Source organism: Pipistrellus kuhlii, unplaced genomic scaffold, assembly GCF_014108245.1.
Source record: "Pipistrellus kuhlii isolate mPipKuh1 unplaced genomic scaffold, mPipKuh1.p scaffold_m20_p_8, whole genome shotgun sequence".
NCBI classification, from domain to species: domain Eukaryota; kingdom Metazoa; phylum Chordata; class Mammalia; order Chiroptera; family Vespertilionidae; genus Pipistrellus; species Pipistrellus kuhlii.
Genome location: NW_023425584.1, coordinates 14309766 through 14328532, shown reverse-complemented (window position 1 = coordinate 14328532; position 18767 = coordinate 14309766). Strand labels below are relative to the sequence as shown.

At 40.8% G+C, this 18767-nt stretch overlaps 1 protein-coding gene across 2 annotated transcripts in view; it reads left to right on the top strand.

Moving 5' to 3' along the window:
* SGCD (sarcoglycan delta) overlaps positions 1-18375 on the top strand; it is a 415700-nt gene extending 397325 nt beyond the window's left edge. For both annotated transcript variants that reach the window (XM_036423826.2, XM_036423825.2), the window contains exons 7-8: positions 15147-15270; positions 16593-18375. In XM_036423826.2, coding sequence (XP_036279719.1) covers positions 15147-15270; positions 16593-16766 — 298 coding nt within the window. In that variant the 3' untranslated portion in view covers positions 16767-18375. The remainder of the gene's footprint in view (positions 1-15146; positions 15271-16592) is intronic.
* Positions 18376-18767: the final 392 nt, after the last annotated feature.

The following is an 18767-nucleotide window of genomic DNA, read 5'->3' as shown; positions in this document are numbered from 1 at the left end:
GAAGTTCATCAGCAAAGGGCAATTTGTTTGGTGGAGTTGAACTTCAAACTCAATGAGGAGGATGCAGGGGACAACTGAAAAGAGATGTGGACCTGTCACGCTTGCACATTTGGGATTTACAAATTGTCTCTCTTGAGGATCAGACTTGGCTCGCTCATCATGTTGGCTTTTCCAGAACCTGAGTGACTAATCCATGTTGCCCGTCATCATCAATCTGGCCTCATTCAACAAGCATTCACTCCAAGTGGCTATGAGAGCCGGGCAAGGTCACCCTTTGGTGATGCTATAGATAGAGTGTCAAGCTTAAGTGATTGGACTGTGGTATAAGAGTACGTAGTTTTGAATCACAGCTCCGCCACTGATTAACTGTGTTGTCTTAGGCCAGTTTAACCTGTCAGGGCCTCAATTTCCACACTGTAAGGCATAGATAACACTAGAACCCACTTGGTGTTATAAGACCATTCATGGGGATTAAATGCGACACTCGCTTATCGGTGCTTTAGCACAGTGCCTGGTATAGATTATTTTTCTGAGAAACAGAAAGGTAGCCGCTGTGCCAAGATGTCTTTAGCAAAGAAAGAGTGGTTACAAAGTGAGGTGGGCAGGTCAAGTAGGGCCTCATAGATAGCCAAGGTCAAGATTTTAAAACTAATTCTTAAGTGCATTTAGGAAGCCTTTGTGTGGTTTTAAGCAGGGCACTGACAACACTGTATAGGAGAAAACAATATTTGCTTTCTGTAATATACTGTTTTACTAGAAAAATTTGCAACATAGACTCTACATTACCTTTCATTCTGAGTGGTCCCTGGGCGACCCCCCAGAGCTCCTACCTACCCTGACATCAGATTCTACGAGAGTCACGCACCTTGTCTGATGTTGATGATGCTAGGACTGGTGGCAGAAGTAGGACTGGTGCTACAAGGGCTGTCTTTGGTGTCAGCTCACATGCATTGTTTTATTCAAACCTCGCAACTACCTTGCAAGGTTTTTGAGAAACTGAGGCCTGAAGCCTTCCAGCTGGGATCCAAATGCAGGTTTTCTGCTCCAGAGCTCACTGGCTTCTCACTGAGCTCCTGGCATGTGTTGGAGAGTGGGCTCTGAAGTCAGACAAGCTGTCTTAGCCCTGCCTGGCAACTCTGTGCCTCAGTTTCCCTATTTAAAAAGGAGAATAGCACCTGTTTCGCAGAGTGGTTGTGAGGAATGGTTGCCATGTTAATGCCAATGCTGGACATAAGGTACATTTTCTGTACACGTTCCACTATTTTTCATGTCGTCGGTTCGCCAGTGTGTTCTCTGCATCTCATACAGTGAGGTAGTGGAACGTTAGTTGTTTTCCTAACCAGCTCCCTGTTGTCTCTGAGACAGCGTGTCATGCATGAGGAAAACACCCCGACCCCCTACAGAGGGCTATCCTATCTTCTCGCAGGAGGAGGAACGGGAGGCCCTGCACACACACTCAGGAAGCTCAAGTTCCCTCTGAACTACCTTCCTCCAAGGTCTGCTCTGTAATTAAACCTCCCAGGCTTTAGTTAGGAAACGACAGGGGTCATCTTTGTTTCTGAAAATGTATTTGTGGTTTGGCTAATGAGGTGGTGAGATTTAATATGATTTTTCCTCATGTGTAAAATTAATACATTAAGTGTTTTTAAAAGGAAAGCATTTCACCTGGGCGTCGGGTTGGCTGCACATAGGCATTTCAGAGGAGGTCCCCCTGCAGCTGGGAAACGCTGAGCCAGTGCTCAGCAGGTCGCTTTCCAGGGAGTGATGCCTCAGACACACACAGTCTGATCACGGATACCTGAGGCACCTCTTCGCTCGGAGGTAAAATCTAGGGTCCTCATCCAGGGACTTTACTCCAGTCCCACTTCTATCCCACTTGTGTATGCTGTTCTCCTTGTCATTCCCCAAAACCTCAGCCCCTTTAGGCCTCAGTGGCTCTGAACATGACGTGACCCTCCCACCATTGACTTGTCCTCTCTCTTCTGAATACGTCGCTCTGGTGTCAGCATAACCTTGTCTCATTGTTCTGTATTCTGATGCTTTGACATTGGGGCGGGGGGGGGGGGGGGGGGGAGGGAGGAAGAAGAGCAGGGAGACTGTCGCATCCAGGAATTAGCTAACTCCTAGGGTTAGCACACAACTCACCTGCCAGCATACCCTTCCTGTGCAAGCTAACCAATCCTGAGTCCCTTACAACCCTCACACCCCTCCTCTGTTAGGCTATAACATTCTTGATCACTATTTTCCTGCTCTAATCACCCCCACCAGTTACCAGAAAACGAGAGAGAGCCCCTCTAGCCTGCTGCAATTCCTCATCCTGGCTATTGACTTGCTCATTCCTTCCTGTGGAAACCCAGTGAAAACCTGTCCATGCTTTCCCTCACTCCTGCTGCATCCCACTGTGGCTCCCTACATGGTATGGCATGCCTCATGTTTCCAGGGAGGTAACAAAATCCTTGCTCATGGAAGCCATTTCCATGATTAAAACAAATCTCAGCTGCAGTTAAAACATCTTTCAAAGTGCAGGTGATCAGAGGCACTTTCTCTGTGATGCCTTCCCCGTTCCGCTTGCAAAGGTGGTTACTGCTCCTTGAGCAAGTTGTAAAACAGTCGTGTGTCAAGTTCTTTGGACTGAGCTTTGCTAGATTCTGTGTCATGCGCATGTGTGAATTCTGTGCATGAGGACTGTATAGTAAATTGACAACTTTTCCATCTGAGTCCAGAAAACAGTATGGTGTGAGTGTTTTCCTAATACTTCTAAATCTGGTCAGGCCACTGCACCTACATGGGTTTGGACAAGGTAATTCACCTCAGTGGGCTCTGCTGTTCTCATCTATAAAATAGGAATGATAGTATTTATCTCCAAGTGCTATAAAGATTAACAGGAAAAAGTCAACAAGTCTTTCTACAAACTGTCTCCTCTGCCTGTGACGTCCTTGGCATCCCAACTCAAGGGCCACTCCTTTAGGGAAACCTATGTGACTCCCCTAAATCTGTGACTTAGACTTCTTTAACTGTGTTCTTCTTAGTGGTATTTACTGTTGTAATTTTTCATTGGCAGTTCTGTGTATACCTTTTCCATTAGACTGTGTATGAGTTGGGGTTCTCCAGAGAAACAAAATCAATAGGATGTATATGCATAGAGAAAAATGTACTTTTAGGAACTGGTTCCTGCTATGGTGGAGGTCTGCCAAGTTCAAAACCTGCAGGGTTGGCTGTCAGGAGACCCAGGGAAGTATTGCAGTTTGAGCCTAAAGACAGACTGTTGGCAGAATCTTCTGGGAAGATTTGTATTTTTCTGTTAGGGCCTTTAACTGATTGGATGAGACTCACCCATAATAGAAGGAGCATCTACTTTACTAAGAGTCTACTCATGTGTAAACCTCATCTAAATAATGCCTTCACAGGACCATTAAGAGTAATGTTTGACCAAATATCTGGGCACCATCAGAAACGTTAACCTCTATGAGGGCAGGATTCAGTTTAATAGTTGTGGAGCCTAGTACAGTGGTCTGCAAACTCATTAGTCAATAGAGCCAAATATCAACAGTACAACGATTGAAATTTCTTTTGAGAGCCAAATTTTTTAAACTTAAACTTCTTCTAATGCCACTTCTTCAAAATCGACTCGCTCAGGCCGTGGTATTTTGTAAATGAGCCACACTCAAGGGACCAAAGAGCCACATGTGGCTCGCTAGCCACAGTTTGCCAACTACATCATATGTCCTTCATAATTATGTAAGAGTAAACACAAAGCACTACAGAGTGTATTCCCCATGTGTGCAATCAGTGATGGATGATGTTCTTTACAAGAAAGTATTTGTATACAGATTTATTGAAGGGCAGCTCTGTAGGAGACACTGGTCAGTTCTGACAATATCAGGTAGTGTTTAAGATATAGTAATAAGAAGGCTCTTGTAGCATAAAGGACAAAAGGCAGTGGAAGGAACATTTATTAATTACTGTCCCCAGTCCCTTAATTAGGAGAAGTGGATCACAAAAATCCTTTATTTACCTGTGAACTGGAAGTCTGCGTACTTTGTTTTTCCCAGAGAAAAAAGACCTTCCTGTGTGGTAGGAGGAGAGGAAGATGTGTCAAGGCTGCAGCCAAAGACATTGTAAATGGTTTAAGTTCCTATTCTGCTGGTGATGGGAGAGGGCAGAGAAAGATCAAAGAGAGGAGGACAGGAGAAACTAAAAGGTGGGAAGTTGAGAGAGAGAAAGGAAACATATCAATAGATAGTAGAGAGAATGGGGAGTGAGGCAGAGGCAAGGAGAGACATCAGAAAGAAGTGAGATGGGAATGGGGGGAGAAAAATGGGGAGGAGTGAGACAGAGAGGGGGGGACAAAAAAGTGAGATAAAATAGAGAATGTGGTATCAGACTAAGGGAGGAGAAGAAAACAGAGGTGAAAGGGAGAGAGATGGGGAGGGGAACAAGGGCAGAAAAAAGGAGAGAATGAGGAGGGAGAAAAAATTGGATAGGAGAAAGAGCGAGATTGAGAGACTTTACCTTATTTCCCAAGCCATGCCTTACAGCACCTCAGGTGATAGAAAAAGTGGGATTAGAACCCAAGTTTATGAATGTGTCCATGTTCCTATCCTTTCTCTCTGACTCAATTTCCTCTTAGGCGCAACAGGGATAGCCATTGACTGTCTTAAACATGACCTGATTATATTGTCAGCACTGACCGCAGTGTCTCCTACAGAGCTGCCCTTCAATAAATCTCACAAGACAAGCAATAGTCAATACTGTATTGATACTCGTAAGGGCAGACATGGTAACACACATAAATTCAGACTGTTTTCTCAGCAACACCAAAGTTCTTACAGTGATTCAAAAATTGTTAATATAAGGTGACCAAAGTCCAAATATTAGTATTTCTAGGCACATGCTAGAAAATCAATTCTTAACCACACTGCAAAGAATGCAAACATTAAATTACAACATTTAGGTTTGAATCCTAGCTCTGCTTTTTACCTATTGTTGTATAAGATGAGTCCCCTTTTTCTCCTAGTTTCTTCATATGAGAATAATACTATGAATATTATATATTACTAGTCATGCACTAAAAATATTGTACATATAAATTACCCACACATTGCCCAACAGGGAAAATAATGTTTTTCTCTCAAATTGCTTTCCATCTTTCAGAAGTTTCCTTTCTATGTAAAATATAAAAAGTAGTTTGGGGAGTTAAGAACATGTAAAAATTTTTCTTGAGCTCATGAAAATCACATTTCCTCACTCTGTCGATGATAATGTAGCCAACATCTTTGAACTTTCAAAATGTACCAGGTACTAATGTTGTCTTACATTGAAGATCTCATTTGATCTTCCCCCAGATCCTCTGAGGTCAGTGCTACTACTATCTCCATACAGCACATGGGTCCATCAAAGCTTGACATTTTTAAAAACCAGAACAGAAACGAGGGAGAACACTTCATGGCAAAGCCCACAGTCTGCTCTGAAACCCGAGGTGACTTGGTCAGATAGAAGGGGGAAGGAAACAGTCTCTACACCAAGGCTGATAGATTGTCTTGTGCTCAGAAACCATAGTAATACCGCTCTCGTTCTCTCGCCCTCCCTACTCCTTACTGAATGAATAAACCCCACAGGACAAAGTTTCTCTCAGAGGCTTGGCACTGGTGGGAGGTCCTAGTATTTCATGAGCACAATCCAGTGAGACTCTATGAAATAGTGCTTGACTCTTTTCTGGGGTAGTTATTCATTGATTGGCCAACAGGTAGCCCCCCAGGTGCTAAAGAGCACTATTTTCTAACTACACTGTGCATAATAGCTATATGACCTCTTCCCTGTTACCCCAGGATTTGACCACCTTACTAAATGAGTTCCAAAGTCAGCCTGCTTGCAGAAATATCCCTTTACAGCAGCTTTGCACCATAACTGTTGGAAATTACCTGATGATTAATGTCATCTAACCCAGAGAACTGTATTGCAGTGAAGTTCAGGATCTATCGATAAATGTGATAGTAACCTTCTATCTTTGTTTACATCAGTAATTAATGTAGTTCAGGAGAGAGCCCTTGAAACCTTGTATAAACAAGATTTATCCCCACTGGAATAGATTACAGCCATGTGTCACCGTTCAAAAGGTAATTGGTACATTTCATTAGAGAGTAATTGAAAAACAGATTTATTTTAATGCCTTGTAATAAATAATCTTGATAAACGCTATTGTTAGCAGAGCTATCTGTACCATGTAAACAATTTGCTTTACATCAAAATATATTATATTCTATATATCATTCTTGGATTTTTCTGAGAAGTTTTTATTTTACCTTGAGGCTCTGAGTAGAAAATAGCACATTAATATATACTATGATCATTCCTTTGATAACAAGAGTTATTCCTCATGGCTTTACTGTCCTCACAATTTGCCCCAGGTTTATTCTCTATCCCTCAAATGACAATCTCCCACATGGATGAACAGAAATGTTTCTGATATTGAACAAAGGCCTTAGAGATCATGAGGCAGCTGTGAGGTCTGACACTGGCCACATGGAGTTGATATGAGGACATACCTCTTAGGGTTGCAGCGAGCATTAAGTGGGATAAGACACAAAGAATTTAGGCAAAGTCTTGGAATACAAGAAGAACTCGATGAATATTATATAAATAGTGCTATTACTATCATTACATGTCTCTCTTTCAAGGAGACATCCCGAGTCCTATGGTGAGCTTTTATTTAAATCCCATTGGAAATGAAGAGGTAGAATGTACAAGCATTTTTCCCTCCATTTCCATGTGTTATGTGATAAAATTAACAAACATGAAAAACAGAGGAATATTTTCGACATCAGTCGTGGACATGACTAAAATGAACCACCCCACTAAAGGACCTGAAGTGACCAACCATCATTTTCAGATTTCATGACTTTGTGAGCTATAGAACCACTCTCCTTTGTTCTTCAAACTGAGATGAAGAGCAACATATCCCAAAGGGCTGCCTACAGGTTGGAAAGAAACATGCTTTCAATGGAGAACCATTAATCAAAACACTGGCAGAAGAGGAGTGAAATTATTTTTTTTCTACATTTCTAACAATCACATCACGTTTGTGAAATTTTCTTTTCCTGCTTTCACAGTTGTAATGAGATGGAATTGTCCAGACCTGTGCCAAGCACTATATAAACACAGCTTTATAAGGCAACTATTAGACTAATCATTACCTTTGTTTCATAGATGAGTACGTTAGGGTTCAGGGAAGGTGAGCATCGAAGGTCACACACAGCACTGCTACTTGAACCAGGATACACGAAACCATAGGACTTCCTTGACATGTCTTCCTGGAGATTGTTTTAACTTTAAGGTAGAAGATAAAGAATTTAGCCCGTGATAAATTAAGTCACTATTTTTCTATTGAATGGGGATAATTTATGCTATAGAATACTAAATCACATAACTTTAAGCTGAGTAGGAGAAACTCCAAAGAAACCCTGGCCTTTTAGTGGATCCTTTGCCCCAAAGAAACATATTCATCTTCTGGGATAGCTTGGTGATTCAGTGGGAAGTTTTGAGGAGGCTGCTCTGAAGCCAGACAGTCCTGGTCACCATGTCCCACCTCTGGGAGTCAATGACTAAGTGGCTTTGGACAAATCACTCCACCTTACTGAACTTCACCTGTTCAATAGGAATTTTGCCACATACTGGGGAGGGTGCCCTAGAGATTCCTTGGACCATGTAAATGTCCAAAAACAGAGATGCTCAGTAAATAGTGACCATTAGTGTTTACCATTCACCAGTCACTCTCAAAACAATGCCTTTGACTGTATTCAGCCACCGGCTTGCCACACTGACCCTGAGACAGAACCATGCCCTCTCTCCATATTGTATTCAAATTCTACTTCAGGCTTTCTATGCTATTCTCCCAACTAAGAGAGGATCCTGAAATGGGTTGTGAAAAATTGCAAAGTGTGTACTAACCTAATTAATTGCAAAATAGATATTAACCAATTATTCCTTTCACGGCTAGACCAGAAAAAGAAATTTTCAATTAATATCAAACAAAAACCATTTAGTTACATTTTAGTTACATTTTAAGTGTAAATTACTTTCAACACAAGGTTCACCCTATGTTCTTTTTTTAATAATTTACTTTTTCCCAGAGCCTTAAAACTTAGTTCTGCCACTCTAATATTTGCTCAGTCAATAAAGGCAGTTTTAGGGTGGCATTTTAAAATGGGTTCTGATGCTCTCTCCTGTGAGCTTTAGGGTTAACATGCCTCATGTTCCCTGTTTATAAAGTGGGGATCATTAACAGTAAGATTAATAAATAGTATAATGACTAGAATTGTTTTCCTAGCACAATGCCTAATATGCAATACTTTTTTATTAGGTAGCTTTTCTAAAATTAAACTTGAATAAAGCATCATTATTAACCTAGGAGATGTTAATTTTCACTTAGCAGCCTTCTTGGAGCTATGGGGCTTACCTGTTTTGGCCCCACAGATAAGGGTCCTCACACAGCACATAAACAAATGCAGTGTTCTTGTAGGATGTCTACTGAGCGTCAGAATTGGGAATGAAGGGAGGACATCATGACTATTTGCATTATAATCACATGGCAGGCAGTACACTCACTTGCTATTAATCTTCCAAAATTTGCAATGAAGTACATTTTAGGGCTAGGAGAATGACTCCCCATGGCCACATGACAAATTAGGCAGACCTGGTCATAAGAATCTACTCCTGGTCCAGTGCTCCTTCTGCTGTAATATACTGCCCCATGGAGCTGCATTGACTAGATCAAAGCTCGTGATTTCATTTAAGAGAAAAAATCTAAATAACATTTGTGAATTTAATTTTCATTCTTTATTAAAATACTACTAGACAGTCTGGCTTCCAGTACATGTGGAGTCAGCTTAGCTGCATAGGTTGTTAAATGTCAGAGACCTTTAGCTCTTATTGGGAAAGCTTGAGAGTTATTACTATGATTAGTGTGGAAATGTACATCATTTCTTTGATATTCAAATCAATTATTTAGTTCCATGCTCACTTGAGAAAGAATCTCTCAGTGTCAAGAATGTATTGCTTTGGAGATGACAGGGTGCTAGATGGGCTAGAGTTTCCTCTGGAAACTGCAGTGATCATTTCTGTAGTTTCATAGGCAGTCCCTCAGTTAATTTGGCTAGCACATGATGAGAAAACATGATTTGCTACAAAGCCCCAGCTTCTAATCACCATTTGGAAGCCCATGTTAGGCTACAAAGGCACCATATTTATATGTGATCAGTTTTTAACTCTGGCAAAAGTAATTGACAAATGCAGGAAGTGTCAAAATTGTCCCTTCTCAAAGTCATTGACATTTTAGCAACTCTTATAACAGTCAAAAAACTAATCTTTGAACATTTTTGAATAAAATTGCTCTTCGCATTCCAGCTCTTTGCAAAGTCTGTCATGTGGTCACTACATTAACGAGGATGCCTCTTGTGGATGATGAAATGTTAAGGAAGCCAGAAGGGATTAGAAATTGTGGGGGGAAAACTCATTCTATTATAATAACCGGAATTTAAGGGGAGGGGAAGGAGGGATGAGTGGGGGTGACAGAATTTTTATCTAGATGAATACAGTAATAAAAACTATCACTCACCATCACATTTCATGTACTTTACTAGGGCTTCACCTACATATCCACATTCCAGCTTCATGGTAGTCCTATAAGGGAGGTATTGAACATTAATAGCTGAGCCTCAAGGAGACTTGTCCACTTTTTCAAGATCAAACAACCATAGCTGGAGGTGCCTGACTCAAAGTTCAAACTTTAAACCACTATCCTACATTCTCTCCCAAGACATTCATATTGCAATTTTTAAAAGGGAGGGAACTGTGGCCCTAGCCACACTAATGTAGAATGACGTAGTTACTAGCAAAGTGGGCCACAAACTGAGGGACATATTTATCTTTTTTGTCTAAAAGTATGACATAATGCCAATATGACTGCCAATTCTAATGTAATTGGACTAAAATAATAAATTGTCCAGAATCTTACCAGGAAGAGAAGGGAAGAGTGTTTTATGGTTCTGGACCTTACTCAGAACATAACAAGAACACTGTATTTCGTGCTAGGTAGCAGAATCTAAGTGGAACATTAATTCAACAAATATTCATTGATTACCCAGGCAACATCCTTGACCTGGGCAGAAATCTAGTTAGCTTCCTGCCTTTACAGACCTTATTCTAGAAGAAAGAAATGATTACAAATAGTGACAAATTGTGTTCAGTAGCATGAAGGAATGTCCATAAGTGATGGAAAAGGTGGTCAGGGAAATAGGTGGCATTTAAGCAAAACTTGAAGACTGAGAAAGGAACAGACACACAGGAAGGTTAGAGGATGAGGCAAATGGACCTACCATGCATTGCAACAGGATGGCCAGGAGGGTAGTTCGAGTCATATCACTGAAGATTCTGTTGAAGATCCTTTTTCACCTGGATAAAGGAATAACCAAACTGTTAAAAACAAATGCTTATCTTTATAAATTTGAAATGCTAACCTATGGAGACTCTAGGTGACATAGCAGATTACAGGATGAGATTTCTACCTAAAATGTAGAACTGTTTTTCAACTATCAGAACCAGGGAATATTATAAAGCTTATCTGCTAGGAATCAGAAGGCCATGCTTGGAGCTGCAACTCTGTAGGCACTTGGTCTGCACCATGATATTTAACTTCTCATACCCTCCACTCCTTCCTCTCACAAGTGGGGCTGGTAGTGAACATCAGATGGGACAATACACATGAAAAACACCCACTACACAGGGCACATCACATAAATTCACTGATGAGATGTGGATCTAAGTCTGTCACTAGCACTTGACACTAGGTTTCTCTCTGAGGTTCCTAATTGGCAAAATGTCACACTTTTAGCCTCAGAAATACAGGAAGAGTCACAAAGGTGGCAAGAAGAAGTGGTCAGAGGGAGTATTATGAATTTTTAAACTGAAAAGTAAATGGACCATGGTATTTGGCATGCTGGCAGCCAGTGCGGTGCTCTGAAAGTTGTGCAGCATCAAAATTGTATCATGACTTCAAAGTAGCCTATTGCTGAAGCAACTCAGGTTTTTCAACAAGGCTGTTAGTTCATAACTATTTATTTATCAAAGAGCACAACTTAAATATGGTACTTTCTTGAAATATGAATTCAACTTGGAGCTCTTAAAGATTAACCAGAGCTAGTGAATTTCAGATCAATGAAGAAATTGTTTGAGAAATACTAGCATACACACTCCTTGAGTAGAGCCCCACTGGTATGCTAAGAGTTTATATACACATTATCATAAGATTAACAACTCAAAATTGCAAGTGGCCCTTATAATACAATGAACCTTCAGAGTAGGCACTGCAGCTCTTTATTTTATCAAGAACATTAACTTAGCTCCTGAGGTCACAGTTTTGGTTATTCTTCCCTTAGAAGTAATATCATAATCGTTCTAGCCCTGGCCCTTTAACTCAGTTGGTTAGAGCATCATCTCAATATACCAAGGTTTCCTGTTCAATCCTTCGTCAGGGCACATGCAAGAATCGACCAATGAATCCATTAATGAGTGAACAACAAAGTGATGTTTCTCGCTCTCAAATTCATTTCAAAAAATTAAAAATATCATAACCATTCTATTTCCACCAGTGAAGTGGTAAAGGTTCCGTATTAAAAATTGTGTATCTATAACACACAATCTGCTAAGTCTAAGTCAGTGGTTTTCAACCATCACCATATAAATGTTTGAAATGTAGATGTCCTGGAAGTCTGACTTAATGAAACTGGACCCAAATTTCAAAAGCTCCTCATGTGATTCTAACTGAATAAAAATTTCCCAGCCAATCCAAGAATGACCTGAAAGCAACTACTTCAATTGACTAAAGCACCGCCAACTTTACAAATCCTCCCATCATTTTTTTCTAAATTGTTTACCTTTCAATCATAACTTTTTCTAATTCCTCCCCCCGCCCCTCAAACGTAGAACATACACAGTAATCCCAGGTGCTGGTGTTAGTGTGAATATGCTCTTCCTCGGAAAGACTGCTGGCTAACCTTCTGCTATTTCACTTAACTACATACATTACTTGTTTTTTATGATGTTTTGAAGGTCGTTCCCCAAAGTAATAAAAGCCATTGTCTCCATTCTCTGAGGATAGGAGCAAAATATGATCTAAAAGCTTGTCTAGGTTTGGAAGTGATTAATGTAGATTCTTATGATGAAGGAAATGAAAATGAGAAATCTGGATAAGTAATCACTGTTTCAACAAAAACAATTTCAACAAAAAAATGAGCTTGAAACAGAGAGAACAAACTGATAATGCCAACAGCAAATAAATTATTCTCTGAGTGTTAGAAACAGACCTTGTGATAGCTTTTTAAGTTTTGTGAATTCTTTTGATTCATGGCACTTCCTAGTGTAACTGCGGAGGAAAGGGACACTTGCCGCCCATGTTTCACAGGTACTTGAAATGCAATTTGAGCAGAGAAGGAGAGGTTTCAAATGAATGCACAGATGTGTCTGGAAATGATGGTTGCATAGAGAAAGCATCTCCCCAGGGCTTCCTATAAACCGAGGAGACACAACCAAGCTTGTCCTTGTCATATTCCCTGGGCCACCCAGGAGCTGTGAGACCACCTTAGAAGGCAACAGCATCTGGGAACTTTGGATCTCTGGTCAGGATCTTGTTCTGTCTCCAGCTATAAGGTGAGGACATTTCAAATGAAATATTCACCTTGGTAGGGTGCTACCTACATTGCGACTTAGCTGAATGCATTTCTAGTCTTCAAACTGACACTCCAGACTCTGAGTACGATTTCAGTTTTTTGTTGTGTTTTTTTTTTTTTTGAGGTTGTGTATACACACTGTCAATAACTCAGCAACATAGGAATCTTCTGCCAACCATGACCAAGCACACCTCTTCCATTTCTATCTCTAGTCCTGCACATCCACATTCTCACCTGATGTTTCAACCACCTCCAATTCAACCCACCTAAACTGCACTCACAAGTTTCTGCTCTTATCCTCTAAGTATTCCACCTACACTCTTCCTACCTTAGTGGCTGACGCACACAGTATACCAGTTATAAAACTCACAACACTGGAAATCATTTGTAATCCTATCATCAAATCCAAGTTACCATCTTCTTCTTTCCATTCTCATATCCCTTCTTATCCACTCTATAACCAGATTTTATGTATACATATAAACACCCTGTTTGTTTTGTATGTCTGGAGATCCCTGACTAAAACAGTATATATAAGGAGATTTTATAGTAAGGAATTGGTTCTCCTCATAATGGAAGCTGAGAAGTCCTTACTTGCAGTCAGCAAGCTAGAGATCCAGGAGAGGTGGTGGGGTGAGTTTCAGTCTGAGAGAAGAAGACCAATGTCCCAGTTCATGTAGGCGGACAAAGTTTCTTTTTATTCAGCCTTTGTTATAATCAGGTATTCAGCTGATTGGATGAGGGAATGAGGGCAATCTACTGATTTAAACGTTTCTATCATCTAGAAATACCCTCACAGATACACCCAGAGCAATGTTTGACCAAATGCCTGGGCACCCTGTGTTCCAATAAAATTGACAGATAAAGTTAACTACCACAGTAATCTTTCCAACATAGACATCAGTTCATGTTGTCCATATCTTTTTAAGCCTCTATAAATTGTGTCACCATATTCTGCAAGGCCATGCCTAACTTATCTCTTACCTCTTCTTCTTACTACCACAGTCTCTATGAACTTTCTTTCAATTTTTAAGCCACATAACTATTTTTCTCCTAAAAGTCTTCATGCATGCTTCTCCCTCTTCTTGGAACACTCATCTTTCACCGCATTAACTCCTCCTTATCCTTTGTTGTCATCATACGTCTTCACAGACTCCAACTCATCATACGTCTTCACAGACTCCAACTCTTCCCACAAGCCAGTCCCCAGTAATTTAAACTCTTATAATCCCCTGAACTTCTTCATTAAGGAATCCTTGTCACCATAAACCAATAGCTGCTTAATGTATCTCTTCCACAACAGCACATAAACTCACTAAGGCAAGGAGGTCTATGTTGTTTGCAACTATAACCCCAGCATTTTGCATATAATAGGAATTCAATAGATGTTGTCCAGATAAATGAGTCACTTCCTAACAACTCTTCCAGGCTTGGAAAGAGGCCACTTCTCTGTCTCTATAGGTCTAGTATAATAAATGTTTATTAAATAAACCAAGTTCTACTCTATGAAGGAAGGATTGATTCAAAAGAGTGTTGTGTAATGGTCTAGATTGCCTTTCATAAAAGCAAACTTCAAAATGGCTTTGCTCTATAAGGACAGAATATCACTGTATTTCTGAAAGAAATTGCCTTTAAATGACTATATCCAACACATTTCTTAAATCTTTATAGAGCACAACTCTAGAGTATTCTGCTTAGATTTTCAACTTATTATTTAAAGACAGACTGATTTTGCCAGGCCAGTGTGGCTCAGTGTCAATCTATGAATTGGGAGGTTGAGGTTTGATTCCCAGTTAAGGGGCATGCAGAAAACATTGGATCAATAAATCTCTCATCATTGAAGTTCTATTCCTCCCTCTCCTTCCTCTCTCTGAAATCAATAAAAATATATTTTTAAAAGAATAAAGACAAGCAGATCTTTAAAACTTCAGCAGTTCCATTCATAAAAATTACATAGCTACTGGATTTATGAAGACCATGGATTTCAGAGTAACTTGACTTCAAAGAAGATGCTATATAGGAAATCCCAAGTTTGTCCTTCCTTCTTGAAGATGCTAATTTCAATCAGTTTCTAACCTAGAAGTTAAAATGGATTCCACTGAATACAGTGTTTAAGCCAAAGCAGCCATTAAAAACAGGATGACATACTGGTGTAAATTTGTATTTGATCAATTTAGCTAATCTGGCAATACCTTTCCTGATATTTCCTTCTCTGGCTCAGCATGATGATGTGCAATGAGGGTGAAGCCCAGATCTGTGCTCTCTCTCATCAATGTGACCAGATTTGTAAAGCAAAGCTAGACAAATGCCCTGAGCAAATACTGAAGTGCCCCTTCAATGCTCTAAAATTTTCCTCATACACATGCACACATACACAAAAAATCTGAAATGGGATCTTTAATCTTAGTCTTGTATATATTTCAGGTTGGAGTCCCCAACCCGGTCTCTGGTGATGGAGGCCCCAAAAGGAGTAGAAATAAATGCAGAAGCCGGCAATCTGGAAGCCACCTGCAGGACAGAGCTGAGACTGGAGTCCAAAGATGGAGAGGTAGGGGCTGAGAAGGCCAGGAGTCTGGAGAGATGAAGCTGCAACCAACCAGCCTTTCCCCAAACTGGTTGGTTCCTCCCTTTAGCACTGAAGTTAATCCTACTCTTAACAACCAAAGGAGCCAACCGGAAGGTTTTGTTTTGGGAACAGATACGTCGACCAAGACAATGATAAGCCAAACCAACAGTACATTAAAGTTATGCCTCGGTATTTATAAGGTGCTGAAATAATAGCCAAGTACAAAAAATGCATATGGCTGTAGGGAGGAATGCTATTTCCAAATTCTGTCTGTTGTCATCGTAAAATATGATTTATGTAGCTGGCAAACTAAGATGTATATCGCACGCTTCCGGCTAAAGATGAACGAAATTTACTGGTAATCCTTTTTTAAAGTTGGTGTTGCCTGTTTCTACTTTCATTGAGTATAGAGCGTCAGGTCCAACAGCTATCCCAAATCAGAACAAGCCAAAACTTCACTTGACAGATTGCAAACATTCATCCTCCTAACCCAACACAGCCTCATTTGGGTGGATGGAATAGTTGCTCATGTTTGTGCAAAGTGAGCCAAATCCCCAAAGAAAACATGATTCAGCTGCAAACTATTTAAAGTGCCTTCACTGTGTCCATCAGCAAAGTTTTCTATTGAAGAATTTTTTTAATAAGGAAAAGTGTTTTCTCTTTATTAAAGCAAAACTCTACCCGCCCTTTCGGAGCTACTTAAGGGTATTCGTCTCCAGCTGCCACTGTTCGCCAAGCCCGCCTTCTGATGGGTCTGGCATTTGACTAGCTCTTTTAAAACAAATACAGTATCACAGATAGAGTAGTCAGTTATCAAAACTGTCTCTCCAAACAGCCAGAAACTCCAAACCACACACACTTAGAGCAGCGACTGCATCATGTACATGGTTTATCGCTGTCAGAATTCAGACAGAAGGGATTGGTTATATTGTAGCGTTCACTTAAGCCCAGAAAATGCTATATATTTTTGAAGACATACCATACACACAGACGTATTGAGGGTCTGAGAAGTGCCAACGTAAAGAAAATGGTTAAAGCTAGCATTCCCAAGTGTATTTCACTCTAGGACTCTATTCACATTCTACATGATATGCTTTTGCAAAATGCTAATATACATCCAGTGCAATGTCGTCTCACTGGAATATAAGCTTTTGTCTCCTTCATCTCCACATCCCTGGTACCTACAGTACTCAGAGTATGTGCTCATTTGATCCAAGTGGAACTGAACATGCATCTGCTATTTCTGATTGCTGGGAGGGTCAAGGACAGCCTCTAACTCTTCCCTTCCTGTCTACTCTCTTTAGATTAAGTTAGATGCTGCGAAAATCAAACTACCTAGGCTGCCTCACGGATCCTACACACCCACAGGAACGAGGCAGAAGGTCTTCGAGCTCTGCGTCTGCGCCAATGGGAGACTATTCCTGTCCCAGGCAGGAACCGGTTCCACTTGTCAGATAAATACAAGTGTCTGCCTTTGAGAGACTCTCCACAGTGGACGCTGTCGGCAGCAGAAGGCCTTTTTCTGGCTTCAGACACGGGCTGCCAGCTATTTTTACTAGAACACAGAAAGCCTATCAAAGACCTTATGTGTGTGCGCGCGCGTGTGCTTGGGTGAGTGTGTGTGTGTGTGAGTGAACGGATATAAATATATATAAATATATATAAATAAATATATATATATCCTCTGTATAAAATGAGGTTTCAGTACAAAAGGAACCATGGGTGACCCTGTGATACCATCATTTCCATCCCCACCCTACCACCTACAAGAAAAAAAATCAAAACACTTATCAGGCTCTGCACCCCGAGATCCTTCAGAATCACTTAGTGTTATCAGACACTCACCAAACAGCATCCACACCTCCTTTAGTGTCATTTAAGGGCAGTGATGGCGGGAATCTCCAGGTCATGCTCAAGCGCTGAGACCCGGGGATTAAAAATGGGCATTTGGTTTCCTTTTGCAGCTGGAGTGAGGCTGGAGACTCCTCCCACAGAAGTCAACCATGGAAACCCAATGGTTGGTCTGCCTCTGCAGTCAAATATTTGGATGAATGAGGAGGAGGAGGAATTTTCGCAGTGTAAACTGCTCACCCAACTCCTCTCTTCCTTCCTTCAAACTCACATATAACCCCCTAGTCAAAACAGGAATCATAAATCAGCACAAAGTCAGATAACAGCTGCTCTTCAGTTGGCTGGAAGCTACTCTATGGCCTTCCAGGCAAAGAGTAATGGGTGATCATCTCTGTTTAAAAGGGGGAAATGGCTCAAATTCTGTTCTGTCCTCATTTCTAACTTACTCAATAGACTCCAACCCAAAATTATAGCATCAATCAAAATTAACAAGAGTGGAACCTCAAACCCCAAGAGGAGCCATTTGCAGATGGAAGTCTAAGAGCAACCTAAATATTTTTATATTTTCTTAGGATTGGTAGGTAGAGCCACACACTCACTGACTTTGACTTTGATCTTCTTATATATTTTTTGCGGTGTAAGGATAGTCATATTCTGAAATCCACCATTATGTTTCCTCCAAGAATAACAGATCTAAAGCACTACACACCACCCACCCAAAGGCTTACTGATGTATAGCATAAACTGAATCAAGTATCTTTATCAGAATCACTGTGCCCCCACTCCCTCAACTGTGGAAACAACTAATTCCCGCCATCAGCTACCACCCATCACTCCACCTTCATCATCATGCTCCAGGGTCACCCTGGCCAGCTCTTGTGCTGGGACAGGGGATTACACCATCTCTGTTCAAAGAGGGGGAAATGTGCCTATGCCTTAAGTCAATGCACTCAGCAAGGAGAAGCACATCCTATTTATCTTATCATTTCCTGTAGTTTATTTTGGGTGATTGGAAGGGGATGGTTTAGTAGTGACTGGGCATCTTAAAAGCAGGTTGACAAGCCAAGTGCAACACTGCATAGATCATGGTAACACACTTGGCTTAGATAGTCCTGGTGTGGCCCCCCCAGACCTAAATGAAGTATTTATAGGCCTGAATGGCATCTTTTTGTTTCTCAGCAAGGTCCTAATTTTTTATTTCACAAGCAGGGTAAGATTTGTCATAGGAGATAAAATGAAGTTGGATATCTTTGAGGTGACACTCAAGCATTGAGCTATGGTTTGCATATGTGGGACGTAGAAGCAAGCTGTGTGTTGCTTAGTCACTTAAAAGTGTGTGTGTGTGTGGGGGGGGTGGGATGGGTGGTCCCAGCCTGACCATGGCCCTGCTGGCTTCCAGACATCAGCTCCCTCTAGTCACTCTTGCCCAATGTCCCATACAGAAGAAGTGGGTTGCTCAATGGTCAGATCATGAGATTGCTAAGTTTATAACACTAGGGTCTAAAAAAGAATTTTAAAAAAGCTACCAAGTTGCTCTGGATCAGTATTGCTTATAGCCTATGGATCACGCTGCCAGAATCTGTATTTACCACACACAGGGCTTGGCCAGCTGGGAAAGGTCCTCCTTG